Source organism: Microtus pennsylvanicus, chromosome 9 (assembly GCF_037038515.1).
Source record: "Microtus pennsylvanicus isolate mMicPen1 chromosome 9, mMicPen1.hap1, whole genome shotgun sequence".
Lineage (NCBI taxonomy): Eukaryota > Metazoa > Chordata > Mammalia > Rodentia > Cricetidae > Microtus > Microtus pennsylvanicus.
The window spans coordinates 108,430,952-108,451,297 of NC_134587.1; the positions used below are offsets into that span (position 1 = coordinate 108,430,952).

Sequence of the window (20,346 nt, forward strand, 5' to 3'; positions counted from 1 at the left end):
ATAGTGTGAGCTGTCAGTTCAAATTCAGTAGCTAGTTCAGAGACTGCATGAAAATTCAAGTTTGAAAGTACGTCTTTCATCCCAGCACTCGGTTGACAGAGGCAGGTGGATCTCTGAGTTAGAGGTCAGCCTGGTCTACAGCACGAGTTCCAGGAAAGCCAGAGCTACACAGAGAAGCCCTGGATCAATAAAATACACAAAAAATGGGGGCTGGAGAGATAGCTCAGAGGTTAAGAGCATTGCCTGCTCTTCCAAAGGTCCTGAGTTCAATTCCCAGCAACCACATGGTGGCTCACAACCATCTGGCCTGCAGGCATACACACAGAATATTGTATACATAATAAATAAATAAATAAATAAATATTTTTTTTTAAAAAGTAGGCTGGCCAGACAGCTCACCTAGTAAGAGCTCGCCCCACCAAGTCTAGTGACCTGAGTTTAAACCCTGGAACACACAGGTGGTACTGGCTCTTGAAAACTGTCCTCTACATGAGGACCGTAAATTTAAAAGTTTATATAACAATGTTTTAGAAACAGGTATTTCTCCCTCAGAGCCCCTCCTAGTCTCATTTTTTTTTTTCCTTTTGGTTTTAACCAGACAGGGTTTCTCTGCATAGCGGTCCTGGAACTCGTTTTGTAGACCAGGCTGGTCACAAACTCTGAGAATTGCCTCCACCACCTGGCAGGCTGTTAGATTTCTCTTTTGTTTATTTGTTTGTTTTGTTTTGTTTTTTTTTTGGTTTTTCGAGACAAGGTTTCTCTGTAGCTTTGGAGCCTGTCCTGGAACTAGCCTCCTGTATACTAGGATTAAAGGTGTGCGCCACCACCGCCCAGCTAGGCTGTTAGATTTCTAAGCCGGGAAAAAGTTGCCATCTACTGCAAGTTCTGTCACTAACATTAGGACATCCAAGAGATGAGGTTAAAGGCATGTGCCACATTCACCTGGCTTTCAAACCGCCCAATTTTTTAAATTTTCTTAAATCCATGTTAGCTCTACCTAAAGCAAAACACACACACACATACATCCATGTTAGCTCTACCTAAAGCAAAACACACACACACACACACACACACACACACACACACACACACACACACACACACACACACACACACACACACACACACACACACACACACACACACACACACACACACACACACACACACACACACACACACACACACACACACACACACACACACACACACACACACACACACCCGCCATCCCAGGAATTTGGGAAGCTGAGGCAGGAGGATGGTTGCACGCTCAAAGTCAGCCTGTATTATGGCGTGAACTCAAAAATAAACAAATAAAAGAATCTGTAGGTTGAGACTCAGCGGAGAAAGTCGGGAGTTCAATGGCCTTGTTACAGCGAGGCCATCCAGGGACATCAAGCCAGCCCCAAAACGAGAGGAGACCTGCGGGACCACGGACGAGAAGGAGAACTACAACTCCCAGGAGACGTCGCGAGCAGTCTCCGCCCACTTCCGGATCGCAAGCCCCTTGCATTTCAAGTCCCGGGCGGGGTTTGCTCCTTCAACCGAACTCGACGACGAAGGCAGAGGTGTGCAGACCAATGGCAACGCGCGTGAGTACGAATGGCCAATAGGAGCGCGCCGGGCGCCAAGGGCGGGGCCACATGCAGGCCAATGACGCGCGGCGCTGTCGCCATCAGCGTGAGCTTCGCGGCGACTGGAAGTGGCTGTGCGGCCGCGACTGGGAAGGAGGCTGCGGCGGCGGCGGCGGTGGCGGCGGCGGCGGCCGGGACGGCGGAGGACACGGACGATGGTGAGCGCGGCCGTGCGGCCTCCCCTTTGCCCGGCATGGCGTCGTGGGTCCCTCCACTGTCCCCGAGACCCTTCTCCCGACCCCCTCTTAGTCTCGGTCCCGCCCCTCGCGCTGACCTATGACCTCCGACCCCTCCGCTGGCTGCCCGGCGACCCTACCCCGGCTCTTTCTTCTACCCCTGACCCTAGTTAGGCTTCCAGGCTCTGAAAACTCTTTAATTTCCGGGTTGCGACTGTCTCTTGTGTGTATGTGTGTGTGTGTGTGTCCGTCCCCCGCCCCGGAAATCGCTTGGGGTGGGGTGGGGTCCCTCGAGACCCCCGCTCCGGACTGTTCCTCGACGAGGCTCCTCGGGTTCCGGGCGTTTGAGGGGCGGGTCTGGGCAGCTCGGCTGCGAGGGGGCTTGTCACCATGTCATGCAGGGCTTTGTCACCAAAGGAAGTGCGACATCGCGCCAGACCCGTTTCCCAGGTCCCCACCCCTCTCTGTCGATCCCACACTTGTTCTTAACGAGGGAACAGCTTTGTCTCCCTGTTTGCAAAATGAGGGTGCCCACCCCTTGGAATGAGGCACCGGCAGGGGCTAGCACAGAGGCCCGCCCATAGATGAGTTGGGGGACGTCCTCCCCTCGCTTCACTCTTCAAGAGGGGTGATCCTTGTGACCTGATGGGCGCTCCTGACCTCCTCAGGGGTCGTGATCCCCGTGGTTCTTTGGGATGAGGGCTTCTCTCTGACCCAGAGTGAAGCCATACCTCAGATTTGAGCAGAGTCGAGTTCAGATCCTAGCCCACACCCTGAAGAATAGTAATGAATCATTTAGAAGAGGTCCTGGAAGGGGTAAACATGGCTGTGGGGGTCCCCGTTTCACCTCTGCAGCCTTATTTATTCCCTGTGCCAAGACTCTCCCCAGGGCACCCACCTGAGCCTGCCACTTCTCACTCAGGCCTGTCCAGCCTCCTCCCTACCCCTTTCCCACCCCAACCCTTTGGCCATCTTTAATTCACCTAGAATCAGGGTTTTGTTTTGTTTTTTTTTTTTTTTTTGGTTTTTTTCGAGACAGGGTTTCTCTGTGGTTTTGGAGCCTGACCTGGAACTAGCTCTTGTAGACCAGGCTGGTCTCGAACTCACAGAGATCCGCCTGCCTCTGCCTCCCGAGTGCTGGGATTAAAGGAGAATCAGGGGTTTTCAAAGACATCATTTTGTACACTTTGTAGCTTATGTAGCATCGTGGGGCTCCCAGTGGAGAGTCTGCTCCTGGCTTCCATTCAGGGGCAGTGCCCTTTGTGACCTCATCCCCAGCTGCTCAGCAAGCCACACTGCCTTGTTTTCTCTTTCTCTGGCTCCCAAGTTCCTGCTGCCCCAGGGCCTTTGCACCAGCTTCGCCTCCACCATAGCACCTGGCCTCCTGGAGCACAGCTTCTGTTGACCCCAAAGGCCCATGAGGGAGCTGGCCCCTTGTCTTGAGGCCTTGTTTGTCAGCTCACTTGAGGAGGCCCGATCTTTTCTTTTTAGACAGATACATGTCCCTGCCCTGCCCTAAGGGACCTCTGTTCCCACTTTCTGCCCTGACTGCCTTGACTGCCACTCTGAGCTGTGCTTGGAGGCGGCAGTGCACTGCCCGGGGGGGGGGGGGGGGGCAGCCTGGCGAGGAAGTCACTTAGTTCACAGCAGGCCTGGATTTGGTGTGGTGTCATTGGGTCCTCTCTGAGTTCTGCCAGGACCCAGCCCAAGGCCTTAGGGCTCCAGACATGTACTGCAGTATGGGACAGCTCAGGGAAGAGGTTTGAGATAGTGGGAGAGTTGTAGGGCATGTCCCAGATGGTGGTACACCACGTTACAGTCAGTGCCGGTGGGAAGAGTTGAGGTTGCTTATTTGTTATTTTGAGACTGGGTGTCCCTGTGGAGCTGGAGTGAGATGGCAGCTGTGGGGACATAAGCAGGGCAGGCTCCCTTCTACATGAGTCCTCCAGGGCAGCTCCCTGAACCCGGACTCGTTCTGCCACCAGGCCACACACAGCACCCACGGGGCTGATGGCCCCAGACACCTCAATTCTGCTCTGGAACCCCACCCCACCCCTCAAGTGTGTACTAATGGCCTGGCCAGGACACCCTGCGGGTGGGGGGCACTGGACCACAAGACAGAGAACAGGTACACTGAGGCTGCCTGGCCACATTCCAGGCCAGCAGAGTGGTGGGGGGCAGGGCAGGCACCTCTGCTTCACCATAAGGTCAGCCAGAGCTTTAGCAATGTCCCAGGGAAGCAGTAACATGGGCCCTGTGGTCATCTGTGCCAGGACATCCACAGTGACGTCTTCCAGGGATCACACTACCCCTCCCCAGACCCGAGTGACATTTGGAGAATGAGCGAGCTAGGTGGGCTCAAGGCAGGGCTACCTGCTCAGCAGCCAGCTCCCTTGGTGTGTGTTGTGGGACAGGCTCCCAGGCCAGGCAACCTCTGCCCCACCCCACCCGAGTGCTGGGACAGTGGGCGTGCACCACCGAGCCCATCTTCTGAAATAGTCTTTTGCTTTTTTGGTTTGTTTTTGATTTTTCAAGACAGGGTTTCTCTGCAGAGCCCTGGCTGCCCTGGAACTTGCTATATAGACCAGGCTGGCTTCAAACTTAGAGATCCCTGCCTCTACCTCCCGAGGGCCGAGATTAAAGGCCTGCACCACCACTGCCTGGCTTCATTATTGCCTTGGTTGTTGTTTTGAGAAGGACCCTGCTCCGGCCTCATGGAGTGGAGATGGCAGGCATGCACTACTGCACCCCAGGGAAGTGCCCCTTTAAACAGCTCCTGTGGAGACGGCTGGGCAGGCCTGATGGCGGAAGGAGTGAGTGTGCACATGGTGGCACGTGTTACCCTCCCCACACAGACACACAGAGCACAGTGAATACACGTAGAAGAAGTATTCCATAAGCAACCAGCCTCGGGTTCCCTCTGGCCTGGTCCCTAGGAGAGCAGTGGAGGACCAGGCGGGTGGAGGCTAGGTGTGTTCTCAGATGGCATCAGAGGCCTCATACCCACCCCTGTCTCCAGGCAGACTTTCTGAAAGGCTTGCCCGTCTACAACAAGAGCAACTTCAGCAGGTTCCACGCGGACTCCGTGTGCAAGGCCTCGGTGAGTGTGGGGCTGGGAGTGGCATCCCTGTCTTGAGGACAAGGGTTGCCAGCTAACCCCCCCTCCCCATTCACAGAACCGCCGTCCCTCAGTCTACCTGCCAACCCGAGAGTACCCATCAGAACAGAGTGAGTACTGCAGTGCTTCGTTCTCCGCAGCAGCCAGAAGGGGCCAGGTGGCCCAAGCTGGCCTGTCCTCCCTGCAGACCAGGTGGGATGACCCCTGCCATCTGCGTATCAAGACTGTAAGCTGGGACCGAACTGGGAGATAGAGCCCTGGGCTCCATCATGAAGTGGGCGAGCTGAGCACACCTATCCCAGCGCTCTGGATGCTGAGGCAGGGGAAGCGGAGTTTAAATCTGACTGTAGATCTCTGGAACCCATGTGAAAGCCAGGCGCCTCGACAGGGTCTATAGTTGGAGTCCGCCCCACTGGGCAACCTAGGACCCACCAGCCTGGCACAGAGAACAAGAGAGCCCAGCAAACAAAGGGAAGGTGAGGGCCAGTGCCAAGGTTGATCTCCAGCCGAGGTCAGTGTGCACCCACACGCCTCCACATGCCCACAGAAACCACAAGTCAGAGTCTTTGTGGCTGTGGAAGTGGAAGAAGCAGTGACCATACTGGGCCTGTGGGCAGCGGTGTCCAGGCCATGGTCTCTGTGGCATAGGAGAGCAAGGGCCTAGTGCTTGTCTGTCAATCAAGAGTCTGGAAGCCAGATATGGTGGCACACACCTCTAATTCAAGCACACGGGAAGCAGAGATGCCAGCCTGGTCTATAGAGCTATATAGTAAGGCCCTGTCTTAAAAAAATAAACAATCCAAAAACGTTGATTTCCACAAGATGGCTACCAGGCCTGAGAATCTGACGCAGTCCCTATAATCCATATGGTAGGAGGAGAGAACTGGCTCCCACCATTGTCCTCTGACCAAAACATGCACCCACCCAGCACAAGCTAAAAACCATGCAAGGGGCTACACAGACTCTCGGGTTAGCTGTGCTGCAGGGGACTGGAGCCCAGGCCCAGCACCACAGCGCAGCTCACCAGGGAACCCAGAGCCCTCCTGTAGCTTCATTAGACACACACACACACACAGATTTAAAATAATATAAGTAAATCCTTAAAAACAGATCCGTCCAGGAAAGGAGCAAGGCTCATGGGCAGTGCAGTTCCCTGGCATGAGTGAGGCTGTGGATTCGTCCTGAGCACCCAACCTCGCTGTAGCCTGACGTGGGTACTTCCTCTGGTGTTGTCTCAGGAGATGGGAGGGCTCCGCAGATGGGTGCTGGCCTGAGTTCCAGAACCTTGGCACCATCCTTGGCACCAAAACCAGGACAAAACCCAAGGGTGTTCCAAAGAGAGCTGCCCAGGGTAGGTCCTAGCCCAGGAGCCTGAGAATGGAGTCCCGGGTGGACCAGGGCAGCAGTGCCTGAGGCTGTGCTCAGCTGTGTTCACAAGGGATGCGGCAGTCTTCTCTTACTGCTGAGTTTGCACCCCAGAAAAGTGAGGCAGACCTGGAGGCCAAGGTGGAGGCCGTAGCACCTCCATCTTTCTCAACGCTCTCTCCTTGCTTCTCAGTCATTGTGACAGAGAAGACGAACATCCTCCTGCGCTACCTGCACCAGCAATGGGACAAAAAGGCAAGCTTCTTGGCTGGGGGTGTTTGAGTGGGGCCTTGAGGGCTGAATAGAAGTTCTTCAGGAGACCCGTCCTGGGGAGAAGTGTTACAGTGGGTGTGTGCTCGTGGGTTCCTAGCACTTGGGAGAGTGGGGATGAACTTGGGGCATTCTTCATTGCACAGCTAGCACCCAGTCGTCAAGCTGAGTCTCTTGTTTCTGACATTTTACTTTAATGGTAAAAAGTATTTATGACATGGTACATGCCTGTCACCCCAGCATTCAGGAAGCTGAGGGTGTTCGGGGCCAGTATGAGTCCAGGGTGGCCTCATACAGTGATCCTCCTGCCTCTGACTCCTCAGCCGTTTAGATAGTATGTAAAAAAGCACACCCATGCCGCCTGCCCGAGTTACCTTGTCCCCATGGGCTGGGCATGGTGATGATGCAGGGGCATGAAGGATCTCTGTGTTTGAGGCCAACCTGGTCTACATAGTTTCAGAACAGCAACAGCCAGAGCTATGTAGAGACCCTATGGGGTGGGGTGGGGGAGCGAGGGAGAAAGAACCATGCTATTGGTTCTCTCATGCTGTCCTCACTCCAGCCTCTCCCTCTCCACCCCTCCAGAACGCTGCCAAAAAGAGAGACCAAGAACAGGTGGAGGCGGAGGGCGAGAGCTCAGCGCCACCCCGCAAGGTGGCCCGGACCGACAGCCCCGACATGCCCGAGGACACCTAGGCCCCACACAGCGCCCCACGTGTGTCTGCTCTGTCCGTTCCTGCCCGCGTGTGTAAGCGCAGCCTGCCTCCTACCCAGCCCGCGCCCTCCAACCTCATAGGACCCGTGTATTTATTTTCCTTGAGTTTTTATTTATGCTGTAACTCGTGTCAAGCATTGGTTAAAGGGACGTCAGGCCCAGCGCCGTGAGGTGTCCATAGATGCTTTTTTTAAAGCACAGTGGTGTCCCCCACCCAGCCACCCGCCAGAGACAACACCAGGGTCCAAAGTCCGGGGCGGCCTGGTCTCCCAACAAGCGAGCTGCCTTCGCACGCTCCTTCCCGTTCCCACCCACAGGCCGGCTGGGTCTCGGTCCTGGAACCTCCCGGGGCCCTCCCATGCCAGCCCTTACTCTGAGCCCACGCCAGAGCAGGAGAGAGCCGTCCCTTACGGATCTTTCTCTTAAGTCATTTTATCATGGACTAGCCCGTGCTCCTCCTCCATCCCAATAAAAGGATCTTTCCCACTTCACCCAGCGTCTTTGGTCCGCACACCTCGGCTGGAGCCACTGGGACCGGAGTGACTGGCATAGGACTGACTGCCACACCTCCTTGCCCAGGGATCCTTGGGTTCACATTTCCCTGGGGGACAGAGCTGACAGCCACCCATCATCATGTGGGAGGCCCGCCTGCCAGCACTAGTCTCTGGCCACTGGAGGCCCCTGCACCAGCCAAGCTGGGCCCAGTAGCCTTAAGCTGGGGAACACTGTTGGGGGTTGAGGTGGCCCCACTGTCCTGAGGGTAGGGAAGGAAAGTTCCCTGGACTAGAGTGGTTGTGCACCCTCAGCTGTGGCACGGTACACGCCGCAGGTAAGAGGGCTTCTGGGGTCCCTGCTTGTGGGCAAGGCCCAAGGCTTCCATGTTCCCCAGAAGCTATCACCCCACTGTGACCCCAGTAGCACCCCAGCCTCACACAGTGACTGGGTCCTGGCAGCCCTATTAACCCTTATGCGTCCCAACCCAAGCACCCCGCAACGCCCTTCCTCGAACTGTGCCCTGTCTCATGTGGCATCCACTCTCATAAACACACTGGGGTTCTGTGTCCCTCTGCCTTTGCTGTGCACAGCTGTGCAGTCTCCGGAGCGCCACTTTAGCTCCCAGGTCCCTGCAGGCTGGCCAGGATGACCTCTGGACCAAGTCACAGTGGGCTGTTACCGGTGCGGATCCTCTGTTCTGGGCACCCTCATGAGTGCACCATCCCTAAGTCCCATCTGGCGTAGGGTGCAACGTATGTGCATCCGGATCCAGGCCCGAAATCGCCACCCTGATGGGTTCCCTGGGCCCTCTAGAGGCCTCATCCTGAGAGAACCGCGTGCCCAGCCACCGGCTACGGATCCCCCGAGGTCTCTCCACCGCTCTGACCTCGAGCACTGTTGAAATAAACTTTTTATTGCATTTCTGCCGTTTTACAAAAATATGATAAAATAAATTAAAAACAAATAAATAGCCGCCCATCCTGTGTACTTTTCTGTTCTGTGGGGTTCCGCTCGTGGCCCCCATCCTGGTTGACGAAACGGCAGGGGCGCGGCGGGGCTAGTGACGGGCTGCGGGCCAGCAGGCGGGCTGCGCGGGGCGCGCGGGGGCTTCCGCGGGGCCCGGGACGCGGGGCGGGTTGTCGCCGCCGCAGCCCCAAGGCGCGTCCCAGCGCCAGCAGCCGGCGGGCGGCGAGGCGAGCCCTGCGGAGGGAGAGCGCGGTTCGCGGGGCCCCACGGTGCCCACGGCCCTCGCGACGCGCGTCCCGGTTAAGGCCTGTGACCTGCGTCCTCGGGCAGCGACTCCGGCTCTGCGGCCGCGGGCTCGTCCCCGGCGCTCCTGTGCGCGCGCCCGCCGCCCCCGGGAGCCCCGTTGGCCGCGGGCTCGCGCGCTGCGAAGGCGAACAGCTTTCCGGGCCGCGGCGGGGACGGGCCGCGCTCGGGCGCCTTGAGGAAGCGCAGGCTGAGGAAGGCGGGCAGGCGCGTATCCGCGGGCGAGCGCGGCGGGGGCGCGCACCCGGCGGGCGCGGGCGGCCGGGCCTGCAGCGGGATTATCTGCTTCAGCCGCAGCACCGGGCCGGGCGGCAGCAGCGCTCCGGGCCGTCGGGGTCGCTCGCCGCCCTTGGCCTTGGCCGCGCCGCGCTCCGCCGCGGGGTCGGGACCCGGGGCCTCCGCGCGCGCCTCCTCGCGGCCGCCCGCATCGCGCTCCCGCCGCGCCTGCTGCTCCGCGTGCCGCTGCCGCTCCTCCTCCTCGCGCCGTCGCCGCTGCTGCTGCTGGAAGCGCTGCTGCGCCTGCCGCTCGTGCCGCTGTGGGGAGACACGGCCTGAGCGCCCCGAACCCCTGACCACCCGGTGCACAGAGAGAAGGGCATGTGGGAAGGCTGTAGACCTCCACCCCGGGCCTTCTCAAAGCAACTGCTTCCTCCCTTTTTCCTTTTCTTTGTATGTTTTTGATACAGGGTTTCACTGTGTAGCTGGAATTTAGAGTTTAGAATCTTCCAACCTCAACTTCCCAGGTGTGGGATCACAGGAATGAGCCACCACTCAGGGCCCGTCAATTAAAACTCAGTTTGGAACTGTTGAGGATCAGCAGTAGAGCCCCAGCCTAGGATCTCCCCCCACCCCCCGTAAGGCGGTGGGGGCGTGGCTCGGGTAGAGTGACAGCCTAGGAGCCCCCAGTGAGGAGGTGGGGGCGTGGCTCGGGTAGAGTGACAGCCTAGGAGCCCCCAGTGAGGAGGTGGGGGCGTGGCTCGGATAGAGTGACAGCCTAGGAGCCCCCAGTGAGGAGGTGGGGGCGTGGCTCGGGTAGAGTGACAGCCTAGGAGCCCCCAGTGAGGAGGTGGGGGCGTGGCTCGGGTAGAGTGACAGCCTAGGAGCCCCCAGTGAGAAGGTAGAGTGACAGCCTAGAATCCTGGCTCCCGGTTGGAACACTAGGAAAGTCTTCCCTAGAAGGTGCAGCTCCTTGGCCCTTCATGCAGTTTGCAGAGGGATTTGGAAGAGGCAGACGGGCAGTCTGAAGAATGAGCATTCTTGAGAGCTTGGAGCTTATGTCAGCAAGAATCTAGACAACACCCGCCGATGTGAGCACCCACGAAGGATTGGCTCCAGGACCCAATGTATGGTACAACGGTCCCTTCTACAGTGGCACCCTGCTTGCTATCTGCTCACCCCTTCCTGTAGACTTGAAATGTCCCTAAATGGGGCTGGAGAGACATTTCAGTGGTAAAGAACACAGACTGCTCTTGCAAAGGACCCCAGTTCAGTCCCCAGCACCCTGAATGTAGCTCACAACCATCTGTAACTTCAGTTCTAGGAGGAAGTCTGACGCCCCTACTGGTTCCCAAGGGCACTGCATGGGTGCACATACACATGCAGGCAAATCATTCGCAACAGATAAAGTAAAATAAATCTAAAAAAGAAAGTCTCTAGGTGATTCAGTGGGAATGTTGTATGAACATTTGTTTTGAGGGGCACTGTAATCCCAGCTAACTGGGAGGCTGGGAAGGAGCCCCAAGCCTGGCCTGCACAACAAGACCCACTAACGGCATGCATAATTAAAAAAAAAACTAGGTGTGGCGGAACATGTTCTCAGAAGGTTAACACAGGCATTGCAAATTTGAGGCCAGGATGGGCTAAGTCTCAAAACAAGAAGGAAAATGCAGCAGTCTGTGCATTGGTACACATGCAAATCCTGCTGTTTTCTCAGAGAGCACAGCATAGCCCAGCTGGCCTTGAGCGCCCGGCCAGCGGCCCACCCCTAGGTGCAGGCCTGACAGCAGTGCACCTCCACACTCTACAAATACTGGGTACTTTCCATCCAAGTTGATGGAATCTTTGGGTGCAGAACCTGAAATGAGGGGCTGGGATACCCCCTCTGCTGCCTACGGTTTTTTACTAGGGATTCAGCCTAAAATTTATTCCCTCCTGACACCGCATCAGCCAGACCCCAGTCCTGTACCTTGAAGGCTTCTCGTCGCTGGTACTCCAGTTTGGCCATCTCTTCAGCCACCCAGCCAGGGATGTCAGGGATGGTTGCATGGATGAGGTACTTGACCAGCAGAGCCAAGTGCTGTGGGGGACAGACACGGGGGCTGCGGGCTCAGGGATGCCCAACTCCTCCGCCCAGCTCCCACCCCGGGGACAGACGCAGGGGCTGCGGGCTCAGGGATGCCTGACTTCTCTGCCCAGCTCCCACCCCGGGGACCACCAGCCGCACCTCTAGCACCACCACAGACACGATGGCCGCCTCTGGGCTGAGCCAGGGAAACAGGCGCTGCAGCTGGCCACACTGGCCAATGAGGTAGCAGTTCACCATGATTGCCAGCACGCCCATGGCCTCCATGACCTTCTGTAGAGGAGGCAGGAGGTTCAGGAAGAGGTCCCAACAGGGGCTGCCATCCCCTCTGGGCCTCGCGGACTGGCCCACCTGCCAGTGGCCAATGCTCTCCACTCGCTGTCCAAATGGCCGCTGTAGGCCGCTGCATAGCTTGAAGGCATCGCTTCGGATCTCAATCAGGTTGTTGACGAGGGCACACAGGGCGGCCAGGGGGAAGGCGGAAGAGAAGAACACTACGTAGCCGAACTGCACAAACATCTCCTGGTAGTCCTGGAATGTGTCCTGAGGACAGGAGCTCCCATCAGGCTAGGCACTAGGTCCAGGCTCGCTCCCTATTTCCAGACTCTGCCTGCACAAGTCCATGGGCCACTAGCGGGCTCTCGCGCTTACCACACCAAGAGTCCCATGATCACCCTGACACACCCGCCTGCAAGCCTGCCTCCACCTTCACGGTTTACGATGTGTTACATTTGTTTACACTGGGGAACACTTGCTAATGATGCACAGATGTGTTTTTCAAGTCAGGATTTCTCTGTGTCACAGCCCTAGCTGTCCTGGAACGAGGTCTTGTAGACCAGGCGGGCCTCAAACTCACAGAGATCCGCCTGCATCTGTCTCCTGAGTGCTGGGATTAAAGGCGTGTGCCACCACCATCCAGCTGTGTTGCATTCTTTTAAGTTGCATTTGTTTAGCTCTGTGAAGCTGTGATTCTTTGCCTGTCTAAAACACCTGATTGGTCTAATAAAGAGCTGAACAGCTAATAGAGAGGCAGGAGAAAGATAGGTGGAGCTGGCAGACAGTGAGAATAAATAGAAGCAAAAATCTGGGAGAAGGAAAACCAAGAACAAGAAAAGGAAGGAGAAAAAAAAAAGAAGGGGCAAGTCACACAGCCAGACATGGAATTAAAAGGAAAGAAAATATTAAAATATTTACAGGGATAGAGAAAGATAAAAGTCCAGAAGTAAAAGGTAGGTGGGAAAATTTAAATTAAGAAAAACTGTCTAGAAAGAAGCCAAGCTAAGGCCACACATTTATAAGTAAGAATTAAGTGTCTGTGTGTGACTTATTTGGAAGCTGAGTGGCCGACCCCCAAAGAGTAGAAACAACAATGCTCTCCTGACCACATGCTTTTTCTGTCAGCAGCCCGCGGGCGGGGGCAGTGTGCTTCTTTGCATGGTTTCCTCAGGTGCATGTGTGTAGGCAGGGTGTGTGTGAGAGCTCGTGTGAGGCCAGGGGTCGTTCAGAGTGCGGTTCAGAACACGTGGATGTGAGAACACAACTTGGTCAGTCCGTTCTCTCCTTCCCCCACTGGGTCCCATGGGTGGAACTGAGGTCGCCACGGCTTCGTGGCAAGTGCCATTACCATCTTAGTCCTTATTTTCTTTTTATTTATTTAAAATGTATTTTACTTATGCATGTGCGAATTCCTGTGTGTCTGTGTGTGTGCAGCTGTCCAGAGGCTAAAAGCCATGTTGGATCGCTTGGAGCTGGAGCAAGCAGCTTTTCTGAGTGGCTGAGAGAAGCCAAGAACTCCGACAAGCAGCCCTCTTCCCTGCTGAGTCAGGACTCCAGTCCTAGCTCCAGCTGTCCTGCAACTCACCTGCCTCTGCCTCCTAAGTGAAAAGCTTGTGCCAACACTGCCCACCTCCTGTTTATTTTTTTAAGGGAGAGTCTCCTATAGCCCAGGCTTGCCCAGTACTTAGTCCACATCAGAGAAGGACCTTGACCTTCTCACCCGCTGCCTTAACTCCCAGTGCTGGGATGACCAGCATGTGCCACCATGCCCGGTTTATGTGGTGTTGGGGATGGAGCCCAGGGCTTCATGCATGCTAGACAAGCACTCTACCAACTAAACTATCAACACAGCCCTGTTTGCTTCTCTTTCGAGTTTCTTGTTGAGCAGGCTGTCCTCTAACTTCCAGCCTTCATGCCTTCACCTCCCAGGAGCCAGGAGTGGCGGAGGCTCTGCCCTCTCACCTCATACTTCTTCATGCAGCTCTCCAGCTCTGCCTGCGTGAGCTGTGGCGAATGCTCCTCCTCTGGTGGGTCGATCCATGAGGACCTGTTGTTCCTCCTCTGTCTCCCAGCCGTGTCCCCGGAGCTGGTCTCTGGGTCTCCACCTCCATCAGGACCCTGGTCGCGGCCCTCGCCACTTGCGCGACGGAGCAAGATGGTCGGGGGCTCTGGCCCAGGGCTGCCGGGAGGCCCCTCTGGCTCATCCTCTTCCTCGGCCAGAGTAAACACGCCAGGCTCCAGCCCTTTCTCCACCATGGTGGGGCTCCCCTCTTCCAGGAGGCCGTCAGGACCCGGGCCTGGCCTGCGTCGCCCTGTGCCCCTCTCCGCAAAGCTGACCTTCTTAAGGCGCAGCCCGCAGTCCAGGAGGCCGCCTTCCTCACCCTCGTCCTCCTCGTCCTCCTCATCCTCCTCGTCTTCTTCTTCTTCCTCCTCCTCCTCCTCCTCCTCCTTGCCACCCCGAGGCCCATCTGGGACCTCTCCGCCTTCCCCTGCCGGCCTCCGCTCCACCGCTGTCTCTTCCTCTTCCTCCGGCGCCCCGCAGCCTCCACCCAAACACCTGTGGCTCCCTGCTCCTCCCTCATCAGCCTGGGCCTCCAGGTGCCCTCGGGGGTCCGGGCGCAAGGGGTTCAGCAGGCCCAGCAGGGCCCGGGCCAGTTCCCTGATGGCGCACAGACCCAGCTCCCCACGGCCCAGCCTGCGATACAGGTGCGGCTGCAGCACCTCGCGCACATTCTGCAGCAGCTGCCGAGTGATGAGCAGAGTGGCCAGCATCTGCGGACAGAAAGAGGCCGCGTGGGGGCGGGCCGAGCCGGGCACCGTAGGGTCACACCCTCGAAGACGCGTATGCCCTTCCAGGTGGCTCCTGCAGCCCCTGGACAACCCTGGACTTGAGACCGCAGCACAGTCCCAGAGACACAGCCAACCAGCGGACTGGCCAGGAATCTCAGCTCTTCTATCTCCACCCTGCCCAGGCATTGCCTTGGGCCCTGGACACCTTGGTGGACCTTCCTCAGCCTACACGGGAGACCCTTTTGCGCATGCACCCTATGCTCGCCGTGCCCCACCCGCAGCACAGCCACGCTGCCCACACCGTGGGAAGGCTCGCCACCTGCCCGTACTTTGGCCCGGGCCACGAGCAGGAAACCCCGGAGGGACAGGAGGAGCAGGCGGAACCGCAGGGCCACGAGCGGGACCAGTGCCGCCCGCAGCTGCCGCTCGAGGCTCTGGGTCAGGGACAGGAGTAGCAGGAGCTGTGGAGGGACCAACGGGACAGGTGGACGGACAGATGGGAGAGGGGAACGACGGGCAGAGAGAGGACGCACGGACAGACGGACAAAAAGGAGAGAAGGATGGAGGAGGGGAGGGAGGGGCTGGAGAGCCCTGGACCCCTTACACGGGTCCGTCCCCAGGGGGTCAGAGCGCTGCGTCTGGGGTGCTGGGCAGGCCCTCACCTCTTTCAGGCGGTCCATGTCTTTGAGGTAGAAGCCGATGTAGAACAGACTCAAGTACGAGTTGACAAACTGGAACTGGGAGGCAGGCGGCCTGGGTCATCCTGCAGCCCCACCTTGCGGGTCCTCCAAACCCCTCTCCCATCCTCCTAGCCTCTTTGAACATGCGTGTTTACTCACCAAGACGACTTTGATGATAAGGTGCCTCTCGTAGGCGCTCTCTAGCCGGTAGTTCTCTAGGGGCCGAGGAGGTGAATGAGGGGACACTCTGCCCCTCCCGAGAGCTATGGGGATCCCCAGGATGGTGGGGACTTCCCCTTCCCTGCACATACCCATGTCATTGAGCCACACAGCCAACTTCTTGTAGCCCTCAGCGCTCACACTGACCAGCAAGGCCAGCATGACCTTGGGCAGGAAGTGAACCAGGCGGGGTAGACCCTTCACGCTCAGGACCAGCTCCTAAAAGGGGCAGGACAAGGCAGGGGGCTCGGGCGAGTGAAGCTGGGCCCGGAGCTCAGTGGGCAGAGGGTAGGGCAAGGGTGGGGGCTGTGGGCTTACCTGCAACTGGAAGCAGCCAAGCATCAGCACAAAGACACAGACAAGGCAGGCCAGGCACAGAGGCAGGCTGACTAGCAGCTGGAAGAGCAGTCGCTTCCAGGGCGGGTAGTAGAACTCCTCAGCCCGAGTGATGGGGCTGATGCGTCGGACACCCTGACAACCAGCAGAAGGGGCAGTGTGTGAGACCAGGGGCCACACCCACCTCCTGATCCTAGGAGCCCCATTTCCCTTGGCCAAGCCATTTCTCCCACAAGAGACAACTCTACAGCCTTCTAAAAGCTCAAATCCAACCCCTTCAGGCGCACACTCTACTCTGATGGCGCCCATCACACACACCAGTGCCCTTCTGCGCAACATTTCTCGCCTTTCCAGCCTTGTCTGAATGTTGAGCCTCAGCCCCAGACTGACCCTGAACTGGGGTCGTGGCTCCTCCACAGCTTCCCCGGGTGAATCTAATGTCCCCCACTTGTAGGCTAACTCTGCACCCCTCCGTTTCCACTCCTCCAAGAACAGTGTCGACCAGATCACGTTGAAGAGAGCGAAAACAACACAGGAAACATCCCGGCTTGTCTGCAGGTGACAGAGGAAAGTCAAGTCAATGACACAGCCAGCCTATGGAGGAAGGCCACCCCCAGTCCTGCCCAGTACCTCCCAGTACCTGATCGGCTTCAGTAAATGTATACAAAACAGAACCAAAGACAGCAGGGTAAACCATTGCCGACGTGTAGAAGCCCAGCCAGGCAAAATACATGGCGATCTTCACCCCAAAATAGTCACAAATGTCATCTGCCAGGGGACAAGAGAGGCTGGGTCACCTCCAAGAGTCTCCTGGGACCCCAGCCCACTCCTCAGCCATGAATCCACACCTAAAGGCTGGTTTTCACACACGGCCTGCACCCAGGACTTCATGAGACGATTCAGAATGCGCTGCTCGTGGACCGGAAACACCTGCTGTATGATGCCTCGGGCAGCCAGCTCCGGGACTGCAGGAGGAAGAGAGAGAATGATCCCTGCCTCCGCACCATATGGACAGCCCGGGCAGCCCACCTTGTTCTGGAGCCTATAGAAGGCTGGGAATATGGCTTGGTTGGTAGAGTGCTTGCTTAGCATACACAAAGGCCTGGGTTCCATCCCCAGCACGGCATAAGCTGGGTAAGTGGGGTTGGGAGGGGCCGGGATGACCGGGAACCAGGAGGGTTTCAAGTCCCACTACAAAGTCCAGGTTGATCTTAAACTAACAAGCTCTCCACCTCAGCCTCCCAGGGCCTGGGAGAACACAGGCATGTATGTCCTCACCGCGCCCGTCAAGTGTCAAGTGTATTTTAGGATTTAACCCCCATTTCTGGCCCTGAATGTCTAAGAAATGACAGGCTGGTATAGAAACGTGAACCTCTGAGAACTGGTTTCCCAGTAGGCCTCACCACCTAGCATATGAGTGCTGTCCGTGGTCCTGCTTGCACCTTCTCTCACCTGAACCGCCTCTCCCATTCTTGCACCAGGTGCCCGGCGGAGGTCACGCCCATTGGATTCTTTGGACGTCCAACTTCTTCCTACCCTCTTCCTAGCCCGTAAGCTCCACCCTCCTACACCTATCTTCTAACAGACACGCCCAGCTCTCCGTAGGTAATTGGAAGGCCGGCTCGCCCTGCTCACTGATTGGCTGGTCCTCCAAGAAGCGCACGTTGTGCAGCGCCTCTCCCTGCTTGGCCCGTAGGTTCTGCAACCAGAAGCGGATGATGCTCTGTCGCTCCTGTGGGGAGACGGGTGTGAGTTCGGCACGGAGGGCCGTGGGTGCAGAGACGTGGGCACAGGGCTGTCACCTGCGATGTAAAAAAGCGCAGCTCGCTCTCCACATTCTCGTAGATGAAGTCCTCTTCGCAGGAGAAGCTGCGGGTGCCCCCGCCAAACTCGGCCTTCACTGCCTTTCGCAGACCCAGCTCATCGGCCCCCCGGAGCAAGCTGTGGGCAGGACAGGGCATAGAAGGTTCGCATCACCAAGCTAAAGACGATTCGCGAGCCATATCTTAGGACAAACGAATAGTGGGCACAGTTGGCCCTCAGAAAGGTGACAAGGCCAGAGGGAGGTGGAGGCAGGGCACTCGCCTCTCATATGTGGCTGTGACAAAGAAGGCATAGGCACGCGTGTGGCGGTGGTGGCGAACTTGCACTATCAGCTCGGGGATGCCCACTCGGATGTGATTCAGCAGCCATAGCAGCGTGTGGTCATCGGTGGTGTCTGCCAAGGAGCACAGGGACCCACAAGTGCCCACTTTACATTTCGGCCAAAGTGGCAGGCGCTGCATCAGGGCCCAGGACAGGTAGGTGTGCATACCTGGGAAGGTCATGAGCACGTCACAGTCCTCGGTGGGTACCGTCTTCATCCATGCCTTGTGGGATACCAGGTAGCGGCCAGCCTGCAGGAGCCTCTTCCCAAATAGTTTATCTAGGGGCAGCGTGGCAGGTCCGGCTGAGATCAGAGCTCTCGAGGGCAGAGCATCCTCAGCCTGGGCTTCTCTCCTCTCTCCACATCCCCTGTACCAGCCAGGCCCTTCCCCCTAGGTCCTGCCTTAAAAATCTTACTCATGGTTGAGGCCCAGCTCCGCCTCCCAAACCGCAATCAAGCACAAGCCTTGTGCGCTTCTTGGTAAGACAGCGCGGTCCTTAAAACAGCTGCTCGAACAGAGTGAAGTCCTTACCCCCATTTCACAGGTCACCAAACTGAGGCCCAGAGTGTACCCAGACGCTCAAGGTCACTTAATCCAGGTGGGATTCGAACTCAGAACTGTCCATATTACCCTTCTTCCCTGTGCTGGGAGTCTCCAGATGGCAGGGCTCACACCAGCCAGGCTGGGACTGTCAGAGGGGAGTGTCCACGTCCCCGCAACGGGGACCCCTCAATACAAACGCTCTGCCCCAACCCCGCGCGCTGTGCCGCAGCCGCAGCCCCACGAGGAGCGGCCCCTGGGCCACACGCCAGGCTCGGGATGTGTGAGCCCTATCGTAGTCCCCTGCAGCCCCAGGGCTCACCCGTGCACCTGTCCCGGTGCCACCCGCAGCTCACGTACCCAGGACTCCAGACGCAGGCGCTGCAGGCTCTCCCTCCGGCGGGGGCCTCTTCCCTCGCTCCCCCTCCAGGGTCGCGCCCCCGGCGCCCGAGGCTGCCTCGGCCATGGCGAGGACAGGGCAGGTCAGGGGCTGCAGGACGCCCGGGCGCCGGGGGGCCGCGGGCTCATGGGGGACCGGAGTGGCACCACCAAGCGCGCGGGAGGAGACAAAGGCCGCTCTCGCCCGCCCGCACCGCCCGCCGTCCCTGTGCTTCACTTGATTGTCGTCCCCGCCCGAGCTAAACCTCGATTCTTCTTCCCTGAATCCCTCAGTCCCGCCCGCCTGGCCTCTGCTTCCCGTCTCCGCCCGAGTTGTTTTCTGAGCTTCCTTCCCACCCAACCACTTGGGTCGCTGGTGCTTGTTCCCGCCCGCACTCACCCTCACAGCCTCCGTTTACCCACCCACCCACAGAGTTCACGTGGTGTGGAAGCTGAGCTGGCCGTGATTTCCTTACTGCAGGATGTGGGAGCAGGAGGATCTTGTTGAGTGGCATTTCTGAGAACAATAGCTCAACTACCACAACAGAAGTGTCAGTGAGATGGCATGGCAGCCGGTTCAGCTTGCCCCAGGGCCTTTGCAGTAGAGTTCACCTGCCTAAAACGCTCTTGTCACCCTCTGCACCCACGCCAGACTCCACAAAGGGATCAGGATACAGGGGCCGAGTTTACTAAATATGGTCCGGAGCCTGCAGAACGGCTCCCTTCATCAAGGTGCTGAGAACCTGAGTTTGTGTCCGTGATCCCGTCTGTGGAGAACCTTCGCCCACAAGAGCACCCCCGGCATGGCGCGCACCACCTCACACAGAGATAATGCAATAAATAGTCCGGCCGAGGGCTGAGGTGTCAGAGACTGGCCTAACCCGCACAAAACTTTGCCTTCAGTCTCCAGAGTGGCGGGCAGAGACTGTAGGGTGACGCGGTCGGTATAGCCCTGGTCTGGCAGGCACAGATCTCCCAATCCTACACGTAGGAAGCAGAAAGATCCGTATTTCGAAGCGATCCTCCGCTACATAGCAAGTCCATGGCCACTGTGGGCTATACTAGACCCTGCGTCCAAAAAGGGTGGACCAAGCTGGAGAGATGGCCGCGCACTTGAGCTCTTCCAGAGGACCAGACAGAGTTCGGGTCCCACACCCTGTAACTCCAGTACCAGGAGCTATGACAACCTCTTCCGGCCTCTGAATAAACCTAACACAGAGAGTACACATTCGTAAATAAAAATAAATAGATCTTAAAAAATAACCCTACTGGATGGTGACACACTTTTAATCCCAGCATTCAGGAGGCAGAGGCAGGCAGCTCTCTGAGTTCAAGGCCAGCCTGCTCTACTGAGGGAGTTCCAGGATGTTACACAGAGAAATCCCGTCTTGGGAAGAAAGAAAGAAGAAAAGGAAGGAAGGAAGGAAGGAAGGAAGGAAGGAAGGAAGGAAGGAAGGAAGGAAAAGAAAGGCTGCTTTTCTGAAACTTGCATGAGTGGGGGGGTGGTGCTGGGGAGGGGGAAGCCCAACAAAGTCCAGCTTGCTGGGGAAATGCTCGCTCTTGCAGAGGTCAAGCCTCTGGCTTTAGGTGTGCTCCCTTTTTTCCGAGGCCCTGACTTTAAAAAAGAAAAATG

At 57.5% G+C, this 20,346-nt stretch overlaps 2 protein-coding genes across 6 annotated transcripts; one reads left to right on the forward strand and one right to left on the reverse strand.

Annotated features, from left to right (window-relative positions):
- Positions 1-1,657: 1,657 nt before the first annotated feature.
- Positions 1,658-7,772, forward strand: Dda1 (DET1 and DDB1 associated 1). Of its 3 annotated transcripts, none has more exons than XM_075987062.1 (5): positions 1,658-1,795; positions 4,833-4,913; positions 4,990-5,123; positions 6,490-6,551; positions 7,152-7,772. In XM_075987062.1, exons 1-5 carry the CDS (start codon positions 1,793-1,795, stop codon positions 7,316-7,318), a joined length of 447 nt encoding a protein of 148 aa, XP_075843177.1. In that variant the 5' UTR covers positions 1,658-1,792; the 3' UTR covers positions 7,319-7,772. The 3 variants fall into 3 exon arrangements, with proteins under 3 accessions (XP_075843177.1, XP_075843178.1, XP_075843179.1); XM_075987063.1 differs by having other exon boundaries at positions 4,990-5,041; XM_075987064.1 differs by lacking the exon at positions 6,490-6,551 and having other exon boundaries at positions 4,990-5,041; positions 7,152-7,443.
- A 1,119-nt stretch (positions 7,773-8,891) lies between these two features.
- Positions 8,892-19,022, reverse strand: Ano8 (anoctamin 8). 3 transcript variants are annotated; one of them, XM_075987061.1, is made up of 18 exons: positions 18,696-19,022; positions 17,963-18,073; positions 17,734-17,866; positions 17,451-17,589; positions 17,284-17,380; positions 16,497-16,613; positions 16,289-16,416; positions 16,039-16,200; positions 15,631-15,783; positions 15,405-15,531; positions 15,253-15,308; positions 15,076-15,150; positions 14,743-14,874; positions 13,586-14,395; positions 11,699-11,890; positions 11,489-11,620; positions 11,231-11,341; positions 8,892-9,579 (listed from the first exon to the last, which is right to left on the reverse strand). In XM_075987061.1, exons 1-18 carry the CDS (start codon positions 18,799-18,801, stop codon positions 9,043-9,045), a joined length of 3,318 nt encoding a protein of 1,105 aa, XP_075843176.1. In that variant the 5' UTR covers positions 18,802-19,022; the 3' UTR covers positions 8,892-9,042. The 3 variants fall into 3 exon arrangements, with proteins under 3 accessions (XP_075843176.1, XP_075843173.1, XP_075843174.1); XM_075987058.1 differs by having other exon boundaries at positions 11,489-11,617; positions 18,696-18,937; XM_075987059.1 differs by lacking the exon at positions 14,743-14,874 and having other exon boundaries at positions 18,696-18,937.
- Positions 19,023-20,346: the final 1,324 nt, after the last annotated feature.